The following is a 21693-nucleotide window of genomic DNA, read 5'->3' as shown; positions in this document are numbered from 1 at the left end:
TATGTCCCTAGATTCAGTTTATCATTGAACTATAATTATTTGCAGCACCAGATGCAAAAGGAAAATTAATTTAAATCTTTAATTTTCTGTCAAGAGGTGAAAGGTCCGCTGGTATAAAAAGGCTTTTGTTTCTATCATTTTTTTTTTTTCAACATCGGTGGATTTGCGTTAAACGATTTATTATCCTCCCGTTAACATGAAAATTATAACACACACACACACGCACACGCACACACACAGGAAGAGGGAGAGGACGTGGAACTGAGGTGAAACCGTCCGTGTCAACAAATGAATAATAATAATATTAATAATAATGTAAATCAAATACCTTAAATATATAAAATGTGATTTAATTGATTTAACATGTTCAGCAGTGGAGAGAATATGAAGATAAAAAATGTGAATAATTGAATTGGAACTAAAACACAGATTCGGCTCCTCGTGTATTTAAAACGTGTCCTGATGAGCTTCCGGTCAAAGCTTCACTTTAAAACTCAAGAGGATGAATGTGAGTCACTGACCTGAATTTACACGAAGATTATTATTCTTTTATTATTATTGTAGATTTTTTTAAAGTGAAAATAAAGTAAAATAAAATCGAGCAGAGCCTCAAACAGCAACTCGTCACGCGAGCTGTTCACCGGCGCGCGACTAAATACATTTATACCAAAAATCGAATGACACCGACATTTATTTCTTAAGTTCCCATATTTAAAATGACTTATAAATAAATCACAGTGTTTAGGTTTGATTTAGTATTAATCTCACATGACGCAGTTTCATTTTATTTCTTAATTAAAACAGATTCCAGCGCGAGGCCTGAGCTGCGAACACGAACCTGAGGAAGTGATAAAGGTCGCGTGACGCGTCCTGCTTCAAATAAATATAGAATAGAAATAATATTTAAATCAAAGAATAGAAATAACAGTTGAAATAACGAGTAGACCTGTTGTTTACTGGAGTTCTGTAATAAACTGTGAGAATTAACGAGTGAGAAAGAAGATGAACACGTGAAACATCTGATTAAACTGAAAATCTAAATAACGTGATGATCCCTTGTTTTATGTTAGAGATGTGAGCGTGTGAGTGTGTGTTTGTGCGCGTGTATATCGTTATTATATTTATATTTATATTTATTTCCGTGTGTGTGTGCGTGTGGTCACATGGTCACGTTCTGGGAACAAAAGACAAGTTCCCATAACGCAAATAATATATATTGAGGTCAAGACGTGTGTTTGGGTTAGTTTAGGTTTAAGTTAAGTTAATGTTCAGGCTCACACAAGTAACTACGGTGTGTGTGTGTGTGTGTGTGTGTGTGTGTGTGTGTGCTCTTCATCATACAGTAAATTAAGTCAGGGAGCTCCTGCCCCTCATCACCTCCTGACTCCACCCCCTACCCTCCTCACACACACACACACACACACACACACACACTCCTGAGGGCTGACAGGGAGAAGAGGGCTACTCCTCCTCACTCCTCCTCACTCCTCCACTCGTCTCCCTCCATTCACAGAGAAGCTCTGGGCTCAGACCTCTCTCCTCCCTGAGTGAGCTCCATCTCTCTGCTCCTCTGCTGCTGTGGGACGGAAACCGAAGCTCGCAGCTGATCCACGTCTCTCACGTCTCCTTACTTCTTTTGTTTCTGACTTTTCTGCGTCGCCAGCAAACTTCTGTCGGACTTAAGTGGTTTCCAGAGCGGCCGTCCCGAGGAGCAACGAGTCCACGAACGTCTGACCGAGAAGAAGAAGCTCCTCACGGACAGGATTTGGAGGGTGGGGGCTGGTCTGGGTCACACGGACACTCAGGGCGAGGCCGACAGGTAGAAAGGTAGAGATCAACTTTAAAAATTGCCTACCAACTTCCTCCTCTCCTCCCCTGGACCACGATGGGTTCAGACCTACGTGACCTGAACTCCCTGCTGCCCCCTCTCCCGGCGGGCCCCAGCCCCGGGTGCCCGGCCCTGCCCGTCAGCACGGCCCCTCAGTGGGCTCCCGTCCTGGACTTCCACCCCGCCGCCTCCCCTTACTCCTCCCTGGCCGCCCCCCACACCCCCCTGGGGTCCCACTCCTTCATTAAGCAGGAGCCCACCTGGGGAACCACAGTGGACCCCCACCACCACGAAGCGGACCCCCACTGCGGCCTCAGCGCCTTCACCGTCCACTTCTCGGGCCAGTTCACGGGCACCGGGGCCTGCAGGTACGGGTCGGCGTTCGGGGCGCCCCCTCCCCCGCCGACCTCCAGCCAACCGCCGCCGGTGACAGCACCGCACCACCACCAGCCCCCCGGCAGGATGTTCAGCAACCCGCCATACCTGACCAACTGCATGGACACCCAGCAGGCGGCCCGCAACCAGACAGGTAGGGCTCTGTGTGTGTGTGAGTGTGTGTGTGTGTGTGGGTGTGTGTGTGTGTGTGTGTGTGTGTGTGTCAGAGGTCAGTCAATCACAAAAGCATCATCTCCCCTTGATCGTCACCTTTTCTCCCAGAAACTTGGATGAATTCTCTCAGAAGTTTTGTCGTCTTTGCTGTTTTTCCACCTCGTTTATTTCTTTTCTGCATCTTTTACTTTAGTTTTGCTTCGGAAAGCTTCGATTTCTGAGTCACACAAAGTTCAACACACGTCAAACTCGCTGCTCAAACTCTTTACACATCTTTGAATCTGCAGGAACTGAAACTATTTTCCCATCTGACGCAAAACTGAAACGTGACAAACTCCTCAAGCATCGGTCACATGTAGATTTCTCAGTAACGTTACAGCTGTGTGATGGTTAAACTGGGCCTCGTGCTGCTCCGACTGTCTGGCTTTGGTTTTTAGTTCACTCATGGTTCCACAGAGTTAATAACAAACAGTATAAATCCTAATAAATGTCAGATCATCTGTTCTTTTCCAGTGAAGAACAGATGATCGGACTTTTACACAGAAACAACACACAACTCTTTAAACATCACACACTGAGGAATCCCTGTATTTCACTGGATACTTGTTCATTTACAGGAGAAACCTGGAGTTTCATGCTTCCTCTTCACTGCAGTCAAACGTGAACTGTGTTTTGTCAAATGAGCGTAAACAAGTTTTATAAAATGACAACACAACTGTGAAAGTAAAGGAGTTCAGACTCTTTCTGATTCTTGCACAGTGACGTGTGACCAGCTCTGATTCATGAGCTTAAATCCATATTTAATAATTTTAATATCAGATTCTGGAAATGACCTGTTTGAGTTCCTCATCGCAGTCGTTAAAACTTTACATGAAGCGAAACAGATTCACTCTGAAGCTTCTGTGATTCACGACGACAACAAATCTCTGTGCAACTTCTCTTTTATCATTAATCACAGATTCTTTTCAATAAGCTCATGAATGTGCTTATTTCCTCATGGTTGTGTTGCGGTGTTTGTTTTTAATATTGTTGTGTTGTGGCTGAAGATCTAAACCAGAGTTTTTCCTCTGTAGATTTTAAAATATTTAATGTTCTGGAAAATCAGTTAAATCATATTAATTCCAGACTTGGGACTTTATAATAAATCTCTTCTGAGACAGTGAAAGTAAAAGTTGATTCTTTTAGTTAAGTATAAGATAAATGTGCCTAATTCAATATTGTCTGTATTAAAGACTTGATGAGAACTCTGCAGCCTCAACATTAATATCACAAATACACAATAATACACGGCATCTAAAATTGAAACGCTTGTGAATTCCAAGAGGAATCATAAATCCATACATTTTTTAACCGCATCCCAAGAAGTAATTTCCTGGGATGTGTGAACAAAAAACATGATTGATGTGACGTACGGCACAAACGATAATGCATGAAAATTATATATTTTCTAATTCAGTTTTAATTAAAAGAAGAAAGTTATTATAGTTAATTATATTCTTTAGTTTTGGGCCTTTTAAGATCTAGTATTTGTTTTCTACATAGATTAATTAAATTAATTATATTAACACAAAATTACTACATTTAATATTATATACATATGATATCTGAGTGTGTGTGACCTCATATTAAAGTCACAGTGCGACAGACAGTGTTTTATATTTTGAATAAATTAAATTAACTTCTATTCGTCTCTTTTAAACTTAAACAGATTTAACTAGAATTCAGTTGAAGTGACAGAAATTCCGACTTTGCCGACATCTGATCCCAGGTCTGTTGCAGTCGGGATAATGAGTCTCTGAGTGGTTAACCAGCAGATTAATTAGTAATAACATGCTTATCAAGCAGATAATTTAGGAATAACATCAAAATGAAAGAGCTGCGCTGACCTCCGACCTGTTTTATCTGCCCCCCCCCCTGCTGTGGCTGGACGAGCACAGACAAACAAACTAACAGCAGGACCCAGGTCACAGCGGAGATGATCCCAGAGCCGGGTCACCCAGCGACCGTCACATCAGCGCCGGCCACCACGGATTTCATCGTTCACCGAGAAACGTTACAAATGCACTGAAATAATGAAATATTAATGATAATAATACGATTTTGTTTCTGAAAAACACAGTTAGGAGGTGTTTTACAAGTTAAAAATGAAGATTTGGAAGCAAAATATAGGAAACAACTAAACGCAGTATGAAGACCAATAGACAACAGATATATAATATATATGAAACAATAATTAAACTGTAGGTTTGTTAACAGAGGCCCGTGGATAGAAAAAAATACAGAAACAAAATATGGATGCAGATTTGAGAGGGAACTATTTTATGTTTTTACGTTCGTTCTAACAGTTAATTACCTTCTATAGATTATGAAAGTTTTTCTACTTGTAATTAATTTCTGTGTATATCATCGACTGGCAATTCTGAGTGTTAATTCTTTGGAGAATTAATTTGTCTGTGTTTTGTTTGTCTTTGAATTAATTTGCTAATTAAAGCTGTCGTTGAAGATCATGATCATGTATAAAGATGATGCTCCGGATAAAAAACATGAACATTAATTATTTGAAGCAGCAACTTTGAAGACAGAAGTTTAAATTATATTATACTGGGATTATAAATAACCAGTCAAAAGAAGTAAAGATGAGGAAATGTTTTTCCACAGATTGAAATTTCCTCCTGATTCTCTGAATGTTCGACATCAATAAAGTTTGTGAGACAGTAAAAAAAAAAAAAAGAAAACACAAAGATCTCGGGGTATTTCCAGACTTTCAGTTCCTCCAGATGAAAACCAATTGACCCCTTTGCCTGTCACCTCAGTGCTGGACTTCAAGGCAACACACACACACACACACACACACACACACACACACACACACACACACACAGATCGGGGGAATCAGACAGGGGTGAGTAGAAGATAAATGAAGAAGTTTAATGAGGTTTTTTTTTCTCTTCCCCCTCCCGACTCCCCCACTCCTCACCCACTGATCCAGAGTAAAGTCAGTGAAAGTGTTGCATTTGAATTAATGAAGCGTGTGTGTGTGTGTGTGTGTGTGTGTGTGTGTGTGTGTGTGTGTGTGTGTGTCGTTCATGCATGATTTATGAGCGTGCGTTGTGTCCTGTAGGTCAGCCAAAGTCATGAGTCAGGTCTGGGGTGCCAGGCACAGATCTAGAGTGTGTGTGTGTGTGTGTGTGTGTGTGTGTGTGTGTGTTAGAGTTATTGTTAACAGAGTTATTGTTGGGATCTACCTTCACACTGAGTCTCCATAACTAAGATCATAACATTTTAAGGTGTAGATGTTTTCAGGTTTGGTTTCGGTTCAGGTTAAGATTATGTTTGGGTTTAATTTGAATCATTTGAATGAAAATGTTGGTCGTCAGGTGAATTAATCTCAGTTTAATAGATCATTAATCTTTTTAAAACATCTGTCTCTATACATGAGTCCGTACTGCACACTCGTTAATGTCAGTTTACTGCTCAGTTTGTGTGAAGCTGATCCTCGAGACTTTACTGGGCCCTGATCACCTGATCAACACCTGCACTGCAAAACCATCTTAAAACTCACGGGACCATGTTGTTATAGTAACTTTATACTTTAACTTTATACTAAGTATGGAGCATTAATTTGAAAAAAGAAACACAACAGCACACAGAGGCTCGAGTCCGTCCTCTCTCCTCGTCCGTCCTCTCTCCTCGTCACGTTTACTGTCCTGTCCCGAAAAATGATCTTCAAAAAGAATATCAAATATCAAGTGTGTCCATTATTTTGATCATTATTTTGAGAAGAGAGCTTCCAGCATCACGTCCTTGCAGCTGTCGATCAAAGTAAATAATGTGATGTTTCTCATGTTGCAGGTTACGGCGCAGTCGCGTTCGATGGAGCCGGGAATTACGGCCACACTCCAACGCACCACAGCTCCCAGTTCTCCAACCACACCTTCAAGCACGAGGACGCTTTAACCCAGCAGAACACGATGGGTGAGTGTGTGTGTGTGTGTGTGTGTGTGTGTGTGTATTTGACCTCATCAGAATCATGTGGCTTCACTCTCTGAATGTGTTTGACGTTCGTATCTTCAAGTAAATTCATTATTTCATGAATTCCTGATTGTTCTCACTCGCCGTGAACCTGTTGTTCGTCTCGATGAAGACGGACGACATGATGACAGCTCCTAAAAGTGAAGCCACAAGTGTCTCCATCGCCTCCTGGTGGCTGTATGCAGGAAAGGTCATAAACCCTGCCTCCTCCATGTGAACAGATGGGGCATGAACTTAACTTAAAAGTCAAAGTACACGTAAAATTAAATGTTAAAAGTCATTTAAGGGTCGTTCTTATCACACTGACGGTTTTAATTAGTTATTTGATGCTATAACAACTGGGTGAAAAGTCGTGATTGACAGCTGAGACTGACTTGTGATTGGTGGAGCGTGTGTCAGCGACAAGATGGCGGCGCTCGTACTCCAGGATGTTTTGGCCTCATTTCTGGATAGCGGGAGGAAGTGGAGATGTGTCGTCCATCTTTATAGCAGATAGAAAGTTTTTGATGATTATATAATACACAGAATAACTTCTATATTTTTATCTCTTTACAGTATATTAGTATTTCTGAGTAGAAAAGCTCTGTAGAGCTCCATGTGTATTTAAAGCCACAGCTGCGTCTGCATGGCAGCTCCGTGGCCCTCACCTAGGGAGAGTCGTGTCCCTTATTCTGACGTCTCCGCCGTGACCTCGCCTGTCGGAGCTTTAAATCACCCACATCCTGACCTGCAAACTCCCTCTTCTCCTCCCCACGTCCCCCCTTTCATCCGCCCACCTCTTCTTCTTTAATCCCTCCCCTGCGCATGTTATTGGTAAATATTTAAATGCGTGTTTTATGAAGCCGCCGCTGTAAATTTATGCCGTTTTGTTTTAAAGTAAATCCGGGAGAGCTGGAGCTGAGAGGGATTTTGGAATGTAGGGAAATGTCCAGGGAGCCATTCGCGGCGCTGCCGGGGAAGCTGGGAGATTAGAGACACGAAGCGAAGGGTCTTTATTTGTAGAAGAAACCGATGAAGAGTGGAGAAAAACTCAGGGAGGGCAGGAGAGGGCAGAGTTTAAAAGAGATGAGATATGGAGGAAGTTTAAATTCATCTCCTCCGAGGGAGTCGTGGAGGAGTTTACCTTCATCTGCAGACTTTATAGCTGCACAGACCCTCAAATGCATTTGTACATATATTTTATTATTGCATGTGTGTGTGTGTGTGTGTCTGTGTGTGTGTGTCCCATAGGTGAGCAGCAGTATCCTGTACCTCCTCCTGTTTATGGATGCCACACACCGTCAGACAGCTGTACAGGCAGCCAGGCTCTGCTGCTGAGGAACCCTTACAACAGGTAACACACACACACACACACACACACACACACACACACACACACACACACACACACACACACACACACACACACACACACACACACACACACACACACACAAAGTCTTCTACTTCTACTTCATAATTCATTTCTCCTCCGAGCAGTGAACAACCTGCTCAGTCTGCACAGCCGACTTTTAGTTTGTTGTGCAACTTGGTCTGAATTGTGGTTGAAACGTTTTCCCCACACTCACACTTTTGGGATTTGCTGATTTCATTTTAAATGGTGGGGCTGGTCGTTTGTTTCTGAAACACTTTTCATTATTACGTGTTGGAATCCTCTTCACGTCCTGCAGGGCTGTAACAAACACGACCGATCGGTTCACGTGGACTGAATGAAATGATTTGCTGTCGATAACCAACCTGTCTGGCTGCGTGCACGCCGCTCGTGCACGCCGCTCGTGCACGCTCGTGCTTCACCGCGGAAGCAGAGACGTCAGACGGAAGCTAGTGAGCGAGTGATGGAAAAGTCGGCTTCTAGCAGTCGTCAGTCCAGGTTCATGTGGTTTGGGGGCGTGGCTTTGCCTCCTACAGGATTACCAACCCGAGCTTTAATAAGGTTTCTCCTTTTATTTACGGCGTAATTTCATATAATTTCCTTTTTTTATTGAAGTTAATTGAAACACGTTTGAAATACAAGTTAATTTCTAGTTTTATTAACAGATAACGAAGGCAAAGACAGACGGTTGAAACGAATAATTGAAGTGATGGGTGGACCAGGGTGCATTGTGGGAGGAGACGTGGTCGTCAGCGCACCTGGGATCCGGAGCCTTTCCCATGAAACGGGCTCAGGTCCGACCCCGAGAACGAGAATTGACCCAAGAACAGATCTTTGAAAAAAAGTGAGGTTCAGCCGAAATGTCCTCACGGCCCCAAAATGTCAGTTCACGCACGTATTCTGTCTTTAAAAATCTATTTTTATCACGAAGCAAACAGAAACAAAAGCATTGTTGATTGTGTCGAGCGTCGGCCCGTCAGCGAGCGGCTGCAGGAAGCAGGTTTGAACAGGATGTTCACCTTCAGGACAGGTCTGTCTGCCGCCGCTGCTTCCTCCTCCTCTGTGTTTGTCCTCCTTCCTCTGGCTCCTGCTCTTTGGTGGTTTTCACTTGTCTTCTGCTGTGGTTTTCTCCCTCAACTGGTTTTAATGGGTGACCTTGAAATGCACGTCACAGCTAAGTCATGGTGCCACTGAAGGAAGTAAGAGGAACACTGGGAGGAAGTGCGGACGGAAAGTGGGTTGACTTACTAATCAGAAAAATATAAAGTATTTTGGAACCATTTATTCTGCTTTAACTTTTAAATCATCATCATTATTTTATTGTTCTATTTTTACCTCCATCGAGGAGGTCGAGTTCTCATCGCTTGATTGTCTCTCAGCGCAAAAACTACTCAACCGATTTTATTGAAACTTGGTGGACGGATGGGTAATGGGCCAAGAAAGAATTTAATAATTTCTGCAGGTGATCCATGATTGTTTATTTACTTTCTTTAACATTGAGAGTTACAGCATTTTCCAACATTTTAGTGAATTTCTCAACCAGGTATTTAGATTTTCCGGGTGGTGCACCTCCTCGCTGTGCGCTCTCCGAGCCGTCTGCTCGTCGTTATGTTTCTAAATGAAACATTCTTCACACGCTTTGTTTTTCATCGACGGAGAGACTGAAGGAATTCAGTGTAAATCTACTGCAGCAGGGCGGATATAGAAGTTTCAGTGTGTGTGTGTGTGTGTGAGGAAGGAGAGAGAGACATGTCGTCTAAATCCGAGGGTCTTCTTTGTCATAAACATAACTGATATCTACTCAACACACACACACACAGACACACACACACACACACACACACTGCTGGGAATGCTCATAAGAGTTGACTCAGTTGTCTAATCTTGCAGCCTGGTACCAACAGGACTGTATTTACTCTACAGGCCGTCAGCTCAGGCTGCTGGAACAACATGAAATGAAAACATGCGCAAGTCTTATTATTAGAGGGGAGAGAGAGTATGTGTCACACACACACACACACACACACACACACACACACACACACACACACACACACACACACACAGATCGGTCTTATCATGGTAAGAAACAGTATGAGACGCCCTAATCTGCACAAAGTGGAGACACAGCCACATGGCGTTTTTAATCAATTAGTGAAGTTGCTCTTACAGACATTATTTTCAGAACAGATACAATTAGATCAACACCGAGAAACTCACACGTGTCAATCACACATACATAAATACATATTGTAAAAACTTTAAAAACCTCTTAAAAGTCACGTTTTTCAGGTCGTTGACCCTTTTAGAAGATGAACAAACCCAAACAAACTCAAGTGAGTGGGTCGTGTTGGTGCAGGTTCGGAGAAACTGTCTCTTGTACAGTTGACCTCAGGGCAACACGGTGTTTTCTGCAGTATAAGTGGCTGTATGGTGGCTGGCTGCAGCATAAACCCTGCCTCTTCCATGTTAGTGGACGGGACATTGACCGAAGTAAAGTAAAGCATGAGTTTGGACACTTCATCATTGACGGCTGGGACTGACTCACGATTGGTCGAGTGTGTGTGTCTGGACGGGACCTCGATAACGCAGCTCACACGGAACATGATACTATAATAACTTTGGTGAGTCTCCATCAGGTCATCGGGTCAAAAACCTGTTTTTGCACGACGACCAATGGTTTATGACCAAATCCTTTAGTTGTCATCGTTCTCTCTTCGGCTTTCACTTCCCACTTTCCTCTTCTGTTTATTCCAAAGAGTCCTGTGAAGGTTTCCCCTCTGTTCCGCACGCTGGTGGTTCAGGGCAGGAGATTAGGACACAGACGGTCCGTTAAATGGATGTTGACTGAATCGGGTGACAGGTTCCATCGCTCTGCGGCGGAGAAAAGAAAAGCAGACGCGTATTTATTTGAAAATGTCACGGATCGGTAATTTAAATCTCACGCTCAGCAGCCTCCATTCCAACAGTACTTCAGCAGAAATACCGTTTGTGCTCTTCTGGCCGTGTGCCGCTGCTCTACTGTAAAAGAAGAGCTGCGTAATGAGCAGGGTACCAGGCACCACATCGACCCCGACCACGCCGCTGCAAGCCTGCAGGTGGTGTGATGGAGGGGCTGTGGTGTCAGGGGGTGAGAGCTATAAATCTACTGTGTGTGTGTGCGTGTGTGTGTGTGTGTGTGTAGCAGTGTATTTAATCACATGGCAGGTATGAATAATGATGGTGGAGTCTGCTGTGTTTAATGAAAGATGGCTGTTATGGGAGAATTTAGCTTTCGTGGTGTCTGTCTGAGGCACATTCTTTAACATGTGCGTGTCTGTGTGCGTGTGTGTGTGTGTGTGTGTGTGTGTGTGTGTGTGTGTGTGTGTGTGTGTTGGCCTTTTCCGTTAAAGCGTTTCTACTGAGAACAACAACTAACTACGCAAACGGCTGCTCACACTCCCCCCTGACCCGGGGAACGTCCAGTCCACTGCACAGCTCACGACGCTCTCTTCTACGTTTTGTCTTTCCTCCACAGCGGAGACAATTTATATGAAATGACCTCTCAGTTGGAGTGTGTGTCATGGAACCCTGTCAATGCACTGGCCTCCACCATGAAGAGGTAGGAGCTCTTCCCTCGCTCCCTTCAAGCAGCACCAGTCGGTCCAGTTTGGGTTTTATCAGACGGTGGGAAGCAACGACACCTTCACTGTCTAAACAACAACTGAAGTGTTAAAGTCCCTTTGTTAGAGTGAAGTCACATCAGTCTCTCTTGAAAAAGTTCCACCATTGATATTGATATTCCTCGTGTCCAATGGTCGTGTCCCTTGAACCATTGGCTACACTGCCCCCTCATGATTTCTGGTGGTACTGCTCTGTTTCCATCCGTTTTGTCCTTATCCATAAGCTTTCTGTCAGTTTCTGTTTATATTTATCTGTTGTTGAGCATAAATGAGCATTTCACACGACTTGAAAATGTGTTTCTACTGAAATCCAGTGATGTTACTTCTCACTCAGCCCCAGTGACACAGCAGTGAACTCCAGGATGTGTCAGTGGTGCGATTTTTTTATTAGGTTAGTCAGTTGTCGTACTTCTTCAACACACACCACGTCTTTCTGCAGGTAGCCTGGTCCAGTATATTGTCTGATTAAACAGATAAGATCCCACAGGATAAAATCTTAACTTGTCTTGCAAAATAGAGTTTGGTTTAAGAAACTACAGAAAGAAGTTCTGTAGTCCTTCACAAAGCTGAAGAAACTCTGAAGACCCTGCTGTTTAAAGTTCACTCGTTGACTTTGGCCTCATGACGTCTCCAGTGTCCTGTTTATCTCCTTTTCTGTAAAACAGAAAAGATTTAAAATCCCAAACAATCAGTGAAGTGTCGGCGTCTCTCGGTCGTATACGTCCTGGACTTCGTGTCACGGTGACCTGCATCGCAGCCGGACCGCATCACGCTGGTCAGCGACTGTGAAACAAATGCTTTCCTGCTCCGAGCCAACAGGCGTTCGCCGTAACTAACAAATGTGTGTGTGTGTGTGTGATAGAGACTCACACAACGATCTGTAGCAGGCAGGAATGTCTGTGTTGTGTTGCTGCATGGGGGAAGTTGTGTACGTGCATGTGTGCAGTGTGTGTGCAGTGTGTGTGTGTTTGAATACGATTGTGTTTACGGGTTGAATGTTTTTTTCCACTGTCACGTGACGAGGTCTGTGCAGAGGCTTGATAAAAAACACATCATGGTGTTTCAACAGCGTTTCTCAGACTGTGCTGGTGTTTCTCTGTGAGCAGCTCAGGCCGTCTCTCCCTGCGCCGTCTCCGTCAATGAGGGGGAGCGGGAGACAGGAGGGGAGGTGTGAGGGAGTAGTAAGGATGAGGAGGAAGAGAAAGCAACGGGAGGAGGAGGAGGAGGAGGAGGAGGAGGAGGAGGACAGAGTCAGCGGAGATAAAGAGGAACGGGGGGCGAGGTGCAGGAGATGAGGAAGAGGAAGTGAAGGGGAGTCGAACCTGGAGAGGAAGAGCAGATAGTCCCATTCCAAATATTCACATGGAACCTGGCATCACCTTACACACTTACACTCTTACACACTTACACTCTTACACACTTACACTCTTACACACTTACACTCTTACACACTTACACTATCCAGAAATGAACGGAGGTGCGGCCGATACACAAGTTCGACCAACCACGAGCCAGTTCGCTCTGTTTTTATTCTTATAAATGAACAACAAACATCGGTGTGATAAGAACTACCTAAAATGACAGAAACCATCTTTGAGAAAAATGTGTTTAACGTGTACTTTGCCTCGTTCCTTCGGCCCATGTCCCATCTCCTAACATGGAGGAGGTGGGGTTTGTTACTTAGTACTGCAGTCAGCCACCAGAGGGCACTTTGGCTTCACTTTTATGTCGTCCATCTTTGTAAAAATCAGAAACAAAAACATTTGGAATTTATTTTTTTTTAACCATACTATGAATTGTGGGTAATTATCTTCAAGTTGGCAGATTTGAGGAAATATAAAACTCACAAATTGACGCATAACACTAGATGTTTGCTGATTTTACAGTTTGACATCAGGGATAAACTTCAGAGTCCACTTCTAACTTTTACTCTGCATTTACTTCATACTCTTAGTCCTTCGAGTCACTTTGCTCTACGATATTCTTTTTATATTTTGTTGTTGTCGTGAAAATAAAGTTTAATCGAGTCAAATTTAAGTGTGTAAATTTACACTGAACCAGATTCACACTTTCCATCCAGCTTGGCGTGTTCTGAACTTACAGGATCACCCAGTGTAGTTCACGAGGTCTGTTGACGTCTCTCGTGGACAATGAGCGTCTCATGAGCGTCCGGCCGCTCGCCGTCCGTTCCCACTGCCGCGGCACAGGATGCGAACTCCCATCGCCTCGGTCGACCGATTGAAGGATTTGACACATTTCAGAGACAAGAGCTTTTTGTTCCTCTGTTATCACAAGAAGATACGAGCGGCAGCTGTGTCACACAGAGCCGGGTCTGTTCAGAGGGAAAAACACTGAAGAGTGTTGAAGTGAATCTATAGCGACGACGTGATTTGTTTGTTTTTTTTTTCATTTATCTCATCGAGAAAGATAGTTATTTGTCTTCTTTGAAAACAGATGTGATAATTAAAGAATACTTTTGTGTTATTTTTAAGCCTTAATACCAAATGTTCCCTGGTTCCAGTTTCTAGTTTTTACAACTTTTCTCATTTTAACGTGATTTTAAATTAAATATCTTTGCATTTCGGACTGTTGAAAGAACATGGAACTTATTATTGACCTTTGATTATCATAAAACTTTTTTCATCTGTTGGGCAAAATTACATTTACATCAATCGCTAATGTAAATCGTCGTCAGAGAAAGTGGGAATAAAAATGCTAAAACATGAATTTATTAATTAAGAGTTAATTGATACGATACAAGTAGATGAGATAGTCTGGTCCAAAGTGGTTTAACAGGCCGACATCATAGCTTCAGATGTAACTTGAGCAAATTACATTTTGTAGAGATGATTTCTGCTGTCGTCCATTTCTGGATTTATACCTTCAACCCACACGAGGCTCAGTGTAAACACACAAACCAGCTGATCTTGTACGTCAGGGTTTATTCTTCTTCTCTAAAGGTTTTTAAAAGTTTTTAAATCTATTCAAACGTGTGTAAACAGAGACGTCCAGGGTTCGGCTGGATATATACGGTGCTCGGACAAATTATGAATCAGCAACACACATCTCTGCAGTTACATCTCCACACAGTCTGTGTTCTGCATCACGGGGGCTGAGCGGGACAAGCTGAACCTGTTTGAGTAACGATATCTTCCCGACCTCGCTGTACCTGCTCACTCCGACATCGGGTCACGCTCCATATATCTGCCAACGTGTGTTACACTGTACGAATTATGTCCCTGGTTTCTGACGTCTTCGCCTTCATCAGACTGAAAGGTTATTTTTTTACCTGCGAGTGAGACGACTAGAGACAGAACTGAAATGACAGAAGTTACAGGATTAAAATCTGATTTTAAAATGATTTAGTGGCACAGTCCGAGTATTAGGGCCAAGGTTTCGAGATAAAAAAAATCGGAATACTACGTGAATCAGGTTGTAATATTACACAAATAAAGTTTTCATGAGAATAGAGTCATGATTTTAGGGGAAGTGTCATTTTACAGGAGGAATATCAGTCGAGCATTCTGCGTTAAAATGAGGAATATGGAGCGTCGAGGTCTGTTCGTCTTATTTCCTACTTTTTCTTTCTTTATTCTCGTAATATCAACATTTCCCTCTCATAATATTATGAGTTTATTCTCGTAATACTACGACTTTGCTCTCACAATAAGACTTTTTCGTTCTAATTTTAATTTTTAATTGTGTCGCAATTTCACTACTTTATTCTTATGATATTATCCGTTTATTCTTGTAAAATGTTGACTCTTTTCTTGTAATATTATGACTTTTTGTAAAGTACAACATTAAGACTTTTTTCTTGTCATTTCACTAATTTTTTATCGCAATTTCACTACTTTATTCTTATAATTTTATACGTTTATTCTTGTGCAATCGCAAATTTTTTCTCATAATGTCTAAATAAATGTTTCTAAATACGACCTTAATTCTCTGCCTTAGCAGTGTGATATTTTAGAGTAATATTATTTGGATTGAATAGTTGTTTGCTCCTGGAGCCAAAATATAAACGTGTATTAATATAAAAATGTAAAAAGTGAATAGATCGACTGTGACGTGAATAAACAGTTTATTTAGCAGAATGAACGCGTCACCTTCATCCTCCTCGTTCTTCTTCTCTGTGTGTTGGCAGCCACGCAACAGGATACGACAGTGACCCCAACAGCCCCATGGTGTACAGCTGCAGCACGCAGTACCGCATACACACACACGGAGTCTTCAGGGGAATTCAGGTAAACGTGCACGGCGTCCGTTCATGTTCCTTCACTCACTGTCAGGAGGCCAACGTGAGGTCACACTAACCTTCTGTCAGGACCAACACAACTCACTGAAAACAACACACACAACACACTCACACACAAAAGGACTTTTTTTTAAGGATACGTTTTTAATGAGGCGACTGAAAGAGACGAGTGGTGGAGAAGCTGATGCAATAACCAGACTACATGAAGAGGAAACACTGATGTGTAGCAGAGCGGAGATTTAACACACACACACACACACACACACACACACACACACACACACACACACACACACACACACACACACACACACACACACACACATTTAAAAGGCAGCCCTCGAGGCCAAGAGGAATCATTTTCCACAAATCCATTAGCAGTAGAGAAACACACTCACACACACACACAGACACACACACACTCTCACACACACTCACATAGGGTTACACTGGGTAAAGATATAGTTTCCATACAGGGATCAGAATGTTAATAAATCATTAGATTTTAATTATTGTCTGTCAGCGGCTGTAGAGGACGGAGAGCAGAGACTCTCCAGACCTTCTCTCAGTCCGCAGCGAGACTTCTGGAGATTTGTCTTCCTTTCTTTTCCGAGGCCTGTTTCATTATTCACCCTGCTTCTTGTCTTTCTTTGCCCCCCACACACACACACACACACACACACACAACACCCCACGCCACCCCACCCCCAAAAATCGGACAAATGAACTGCATGAAACACGTGTACGAGTTCTGGCTCCGTGCAACACAATCAACAAAACCTCACTCTTGTGCCATTTAAAGGACAATTTGAGAGCCGCTGAAATATGAGATAACAACCGAGACTCTTCACTCCTGGTTTTTTTTATTCCAGGAATTTCATTCTCCATCAAGCAGGAACAAACTGTTGAACACTTGATCCTGAGATGGAGATGAATGAATGATCATCCTGCTGATTCATCTAACTGTCTAATCTGTTCGAATGACTGCAGACAGGCACATTGCACCAGCTGTCAATTAGAGCCTCGTTGTTGTAATTAAGTGAATTAGGAATTATAGATAAATCATCACATTAAATGATCTAATATGTGATTAAACCAATACAAATAATTAAGAATTTGGGAAATAATGTAGCATATTTGCTCAAAGATTCTTATTAATCTCGTTTCTTGTATAATTTAACAGCAATACACATTTTTATGAATATAAGCTACATGCTACTTTAGCTACCGAGCTACCAAATGTTTGTCTATGAGCATCAAGTAAAGAACAAGTGTTAGAAGCAGCAGAAGCTCATTTGTTTCTTTGTTGTTATTTATCGAATCGACCTCCACATGCTCAGCTCACATGAATCGTGATTTCTCAGTGGATTTTCTTTAATAACTCCGCTTCATTAAAACCTGCTGGGGATCGTTGGACATTCATGTTGCACGAGAGGCGTCAGGTCTCAGTCTGAACTCCGCAGCTCGTGCAGCGCGTCACCAAACGCCGTAGATCCAGGTTCATCACGCTCAGCCGTCAGTGTAATGTGGCATCTGAGGTGGAAGGTGCTGCTAAGTTCTACCCGCTCGCTCCTCAGGTACACTCATCAATAGCTGCTAACAGCGGTAATTACAACAGGGTCGACCTCCACGTCCGTCTCGCCGTTAACGCTAAACAGAGGAAATGAGGAGCAGATGGCTGTGGGCGGACGGGGAGACATGTTAAAGTGAGAGTTGTATAAAGTGGGGAGCGTCTGAAAGGAACGAGGCCGGACAGACGGAGGAAATATGTAAATCACACAATATGAAAAGTAGAAGAGATGTGAGCAACGAGAAATAAGAAACTAAAAATACAAAGTTATGAAGTAAAAGATGTTTTTTACATGTGTTATTATTTCCTGTTCCTCAGCAGGGATCAGGGGGGGGGGCAGTAATGGAGGCGCTCTGTCTAACAGGCGTGACTAACAGCTCCCCGCGGGCCGCAGTCAGTCCGGGGTCATTTTACTGCTAATTCACATCTAATGAATATTTGACCGCTTTTTTGTCCCAATGATCCGCACGAGCCCGACACATCACAGCTCCTCACTCACACACGGGACAGATTTAAGGGCCCGCGTTTCAAATTACATTTCACCGGTTCGGCTGTTGATTAAATAAGAATAACAGATAATAAATAATGAAACGATTGAATATGTTACGTGACAATAATCCTGTCCTGAAAATTATATTATTTTTTACCTGGGTGTATTTTTTACAATGGAGTGTTAGGGCCATGTTGAAGAAAACTATTATTTCCAGAATAAAGAGAGTTTAATTAATGATTAAAGTCACAATATTACAAGAATAAAGTCGAATTATGTAAAGTAAAATTATGACTTTATTCTCGTAAAATCTAAACTTTATTCTAACAAAGAAAATGTTCCTTCAACATGACAGAAATGCACCTAAAAGCTCTTCACCAGCCGTTAACCAGCAAGAGGTTTTGGTTCTGGTTTGGATTCTAGCTCATTTAAGAATTTCACCGCCAAAGAACATGATATCAATATCAGGAATATTCCTGATTGGTCTGAAACAAACACACGTGCTAAACAAGTCAATGCCGTCATAGGATCAACAAGATGTTTTAGCCTCTTACGTCTTTGTCCTACGTGACAGATGAACGTCTCGTCTCAAGGTCGGTCTCCGCTGCACATCGTCAAATCTGTTTCCTTCATTTAACTGAAGCTTTTCCAGTGTTTGAAACAAGTTCATCTGCAAAGTTATGAATCAGGATTAACAGCAGCAGGATTTCAATCTCCTCCATGTTTTCTCTCTCTGTGTTTTTGTATGTCTTTATCTTGAAGTATTGATTTAGCTTCAAATAAAATGTGTGTATATACTCTGTGTGTGTGTGTGTGTGCGTGCAGGACGTGAGGCGGGTGCCCAGCATCGCTCCGGCCATCGTGCGGTCCGAGGCCAGCGAGAAGCGCCCGTTCATGTGCGCCTACCCGGGATGCAACAAGCGCTACTTCAAGCTGTCTCACTTGCAGATGCACAGTCGTAAACACACAGGTGAAACCAACAGACACAGAAAAACACACGGTGACATCACACTTACCAAGACGGCCGGGTTGTCGATGCCCAGAGTTTCCACTCGGACACATTTTCCGCGAAGCTACCGTCACCGACTTGATCCTATTTCACTCAAAAGCCTCTCTGGCTTCAGGACAACACATGTGATGTTTCCATTGGCCCCAATTTCCTGATCTGCTGCTGCCAGAAGACACTTCCTGTTTTGTCAAATCAAGAAATCCTTCGGTTTTCCAGTCGGATCTAACTTCGGTGGCAGCGAAAGGAAAAGATCAAACTTGACTGATCCCACACCGGAGAAATCCGCTTGTTACAGCAGCAGAAGTCTGAAAATATAGAATATGTAAATATCAATAACATAATCTTTAGTTAAAAAGCATCAACACAGCTTGTTCTGTTCCATGCTTAAAAAAAACAAGATGCAACCAGCAGAACCAGTGTGAACAGCTCACTGGTTCCTTTAGTTTTACCTCAGACACTCGGTCGGACTCCAAAACCAAAACGTATTAAGTTCACTTTACTGAATCATGCAAGAAAACCAGGAAATATTTAGTGTTTGAAAACATATTCTGCTCATATTCAGGTTGATCATTTTAATTTGTGTTATTAATGAAAAGGTTGAACATGATCTAATGTCCATCGCTGCAACAGTTGAGTCTCCTGTGTCTTTTACAGAGTTTTAAACCAAAGCTTATATTCAGATAAATGAAGGAAACCAGCAAATAGACACGTCCGACAAGTTAAAACCAGAAACATTTGGCCAGTGTTGTAGAATTAAACCTTTGTACCTTGTTCCTCTGTGAATATGTGTGTTTGTTATCTGTGGTATTTCAAAGGTTAAATAATAGAAAAAAATTATTCAGCTTCACTAAACTCTTATCTCTGTCCAGGGGAGAAACCGTACCAGTGTGAGTTCACAGACTGCGGCCGGAGGTTTTCCCGCTCCGACCAGCTGAAACGACACCAGAGGCGACACACAGGTTCGATTCCCCATCCACTCTGCCTCTCTGTCTTTTGTTGTCTTTGCCCTCACTGTTCGCCTTCCTCTGCTGTTTGCATGACAGCCGTGTTGTGGAGCCTAGTGACGGGCACAGTTTGCATTGTGAGAACAGCTCCTCTCAGATGAAGTTACGAAAAAAAAAGGCCGGCAAAACTTCTGAATGGCTTCAAACGCCTGCAAGCCTCTGCTCTACTGTATTCTTCTATCTCCCTCCGTGTGTGTGATGGTGAATGTGTTTGTTGTACGTGTGTGTGTGTGTGAACGTGGACTTGTTTGTGTGTTGAATGTGTGGACTTGTGAACGTGTGTGTGTGTGTGTGTGTGTGTGTGTGTGTAGGAGTTAAACCCTTCCAATGCGAGACGTGTCAGAGAAAGTTCTCTCGGTCTGACCACCTTAAGACACACACCCGGACTCATACAGGTAAAACAAGTGCGTAAACTTTTATTTTTCCATTTCTTCTTCATCCATTTAATATTTACACAAAGATTACAAGTAATTTGTCTGCACACTCAGTGAGCACTTTATTAGAAACACTAGAATGATACTGTGTTGTCGTCGCCGCACCATTTCTGCAGATCTGGGGTTGGAATCATTGAGGGGGAAACCAACAACTTATTACCATGTTCATGAAACCAGTTTGAGACGGGGAGCATGTTCCTGCCGGTCGTAGCATTAGACGTAAACTGTGGCCGTAAAGAGACGGTAACGATACTCAGATAAAGTAGGATTTCGGGGGGGTAGGGTAGAAGTAGGTAGTTTGCAAAATTGCAAAAGCATCTGCAGCCTCAGCAGAAATCCATCGGAGCAGGTTACGTTTGTAAGGTGAAACGTTTTCCTCTTGGTTTGAGCCTCTCGTCCACAAACAGCCTCTTCAGTCACTACAACAGACGTTTGTACACTTTCCAAAGAGCTGATTTTTAAAAAATGTATAAAATAAAAGTATAAAGTGTATAAAAGTATCAGTGTGTACACGTAAAACAGAGCATGTGCCAGAAACAACAAAAATCAATGGTGGCTATATAGCGGCTGACTGGAGAATAACATAACAACGCTCTCTGGTATTTGATGGATCGTTAATATGGGTTAATCTCCTTCATATCCTAATAAAGTGCTCAGTGAGTGTCCACATGTACAGTATATTATATCAGTATGGGTTATAATGGACGACACATATTCTATATATATAAAGTTCACTTAATCCTCCCATTCAGCTCCTGACTGGAACAATATTCTAATACTTGTTTCATTTTCACTCTCAAATCCCTCCTGTCCTGATTCACTCGTCCTCTCATCACTGCTCCATCCCTCTCTTCTTCTTCTTCTTCTTCTTCTTCTTCTTCTTCTTCTTCTTCTTCTTCTTCTTCTTCTTCTTCTTCTTCTTCTTCCTTCCCACCTCACTCCTCCCGCTCTCAGGTGAGAAGCCGTTTAACTGCCGGTGGCCAAACTGTCAGAAGAAGTTCGCCCGGAGCGACGAGCTGGTGCGACACCACAACATGCACCAGAGGAACCTCACCAAGCTGCAGCTCGCCATCTGAACCCGAGTCCGGCCCACGTCCCCCCAGTTCTACACGTAAACATCTGGGTCACATCTGCTTTTGTTTTCTGCCGACCCCCGTGCACCTGCCTGTGTGAAATCCAGCTGGGTCCTAATGGGTGTATGTGATTTACATTTTAATAACTAGATACAACATTCTGCATTCAGAGGTAAAGTTCAGTCTAAAAGATCCTCACAGATGTGGGTTGAAAACAGTTTGTCCTGGAAAAACTTTGTCCCTCGTCCGACTGGACAAGAAGAAGACGACGACGTTGAGGAGCAGAGGCTCAAACGGAGAATTAACGATTTTCTGCATCCTACATAATAAAATTGTTCTTAACTTCAAGTGTTTTTACATCCGATAAACCTTCGGATGTACTTGCTGTTTCGTGAAGATGTTAAATTATACC

At 42.7% G+C, this 21693-nt stretch overlaps 1 protein-coding gene across 2 annotated transcripts; it reads left to right on the top strand.

Annotated features, from left to right (window-relative positions):
* Positions 1 to 1542: 1542 nt before the first annotated feature.
* wt1a (WT1 transcription factor a) lies at positions 1543 to 21372 on the top strand. Of its 2 annotated transcripts, none has more exons than XM_035155818.2 (8): positions 1543 to 2357; positions 6230 to 6352; positions 7640 to 7742; positions 15591 to 15690; positions 18587 to 18731; positions 19640 to 19729; positions 20086 to 20169; positions 21163 to 21372. In XM_035155818.2, exons 1-8 carry the CDS (start codon positions 1886 to 1888, stop codon positions 21282 to 21284), a joined length of 1239 nt encoding a protein of 412 aa, XP_035011709.1. In that variant the 5' UTR covers positions 1543 to 1885; the 3' UTR covers positions 21285 to 21372. The 2 variants fall into 2 exon arrangements, with proteins under 2 accessions (XP_035011709.1, XP_035011708.1); XM_035155817.2 differs by having other exon boundaries at positions 20086 to 20178.
* The last annotated feature ends 321 nt before the right edge of the window (positions 21373 to 21693 follow it).

This window comes from Hippoglossus stenolepis, chromosome 5 (genome assembly GCF_022539355.2).
Source record: "Hippoglossus stenolepis isolate QCI-W04-F060 chromosome 5, HSTE1.2, whole genome shotgun sequence".
Lineage (NCBI taxonomy): Eukaryota > Metazoa > Chordata > Actinopteri > Pleuronectiformes > Pleuronectidae > Hippoglossus > Hippoglossus stenolepis.
Note: the sequence above shows the minus strand (reverse complement) of the source record. Positions and strands in the feature narration are given on the sequence as shown.

Excerpts from the sequence above, each read along its gene's own strand:
- wt1a (XM_035155817.2), top strand. The coding sequence starts at position 1,886 with ATGGGTTCAGACCTACGTGACCTGAACTCCCTGCTGCCCCCTCTCCCG. Across the intron at positions 2,358-6,229 it reads GGCGGCCCGCAACCAGACAG|GTTACGGCGCAGTCGCGTTC; the intron begins GTAGGGCTCTGT and ends CTCATGTTGCAG. Across the intron at positions 20,179-21,162 it reads GACTCATACAGGTAAAACAA|GTGAGAAGCCGTTTAACTGC; the intron begins GTGCGTAAACTT and ends TCCCGCTCTCAG.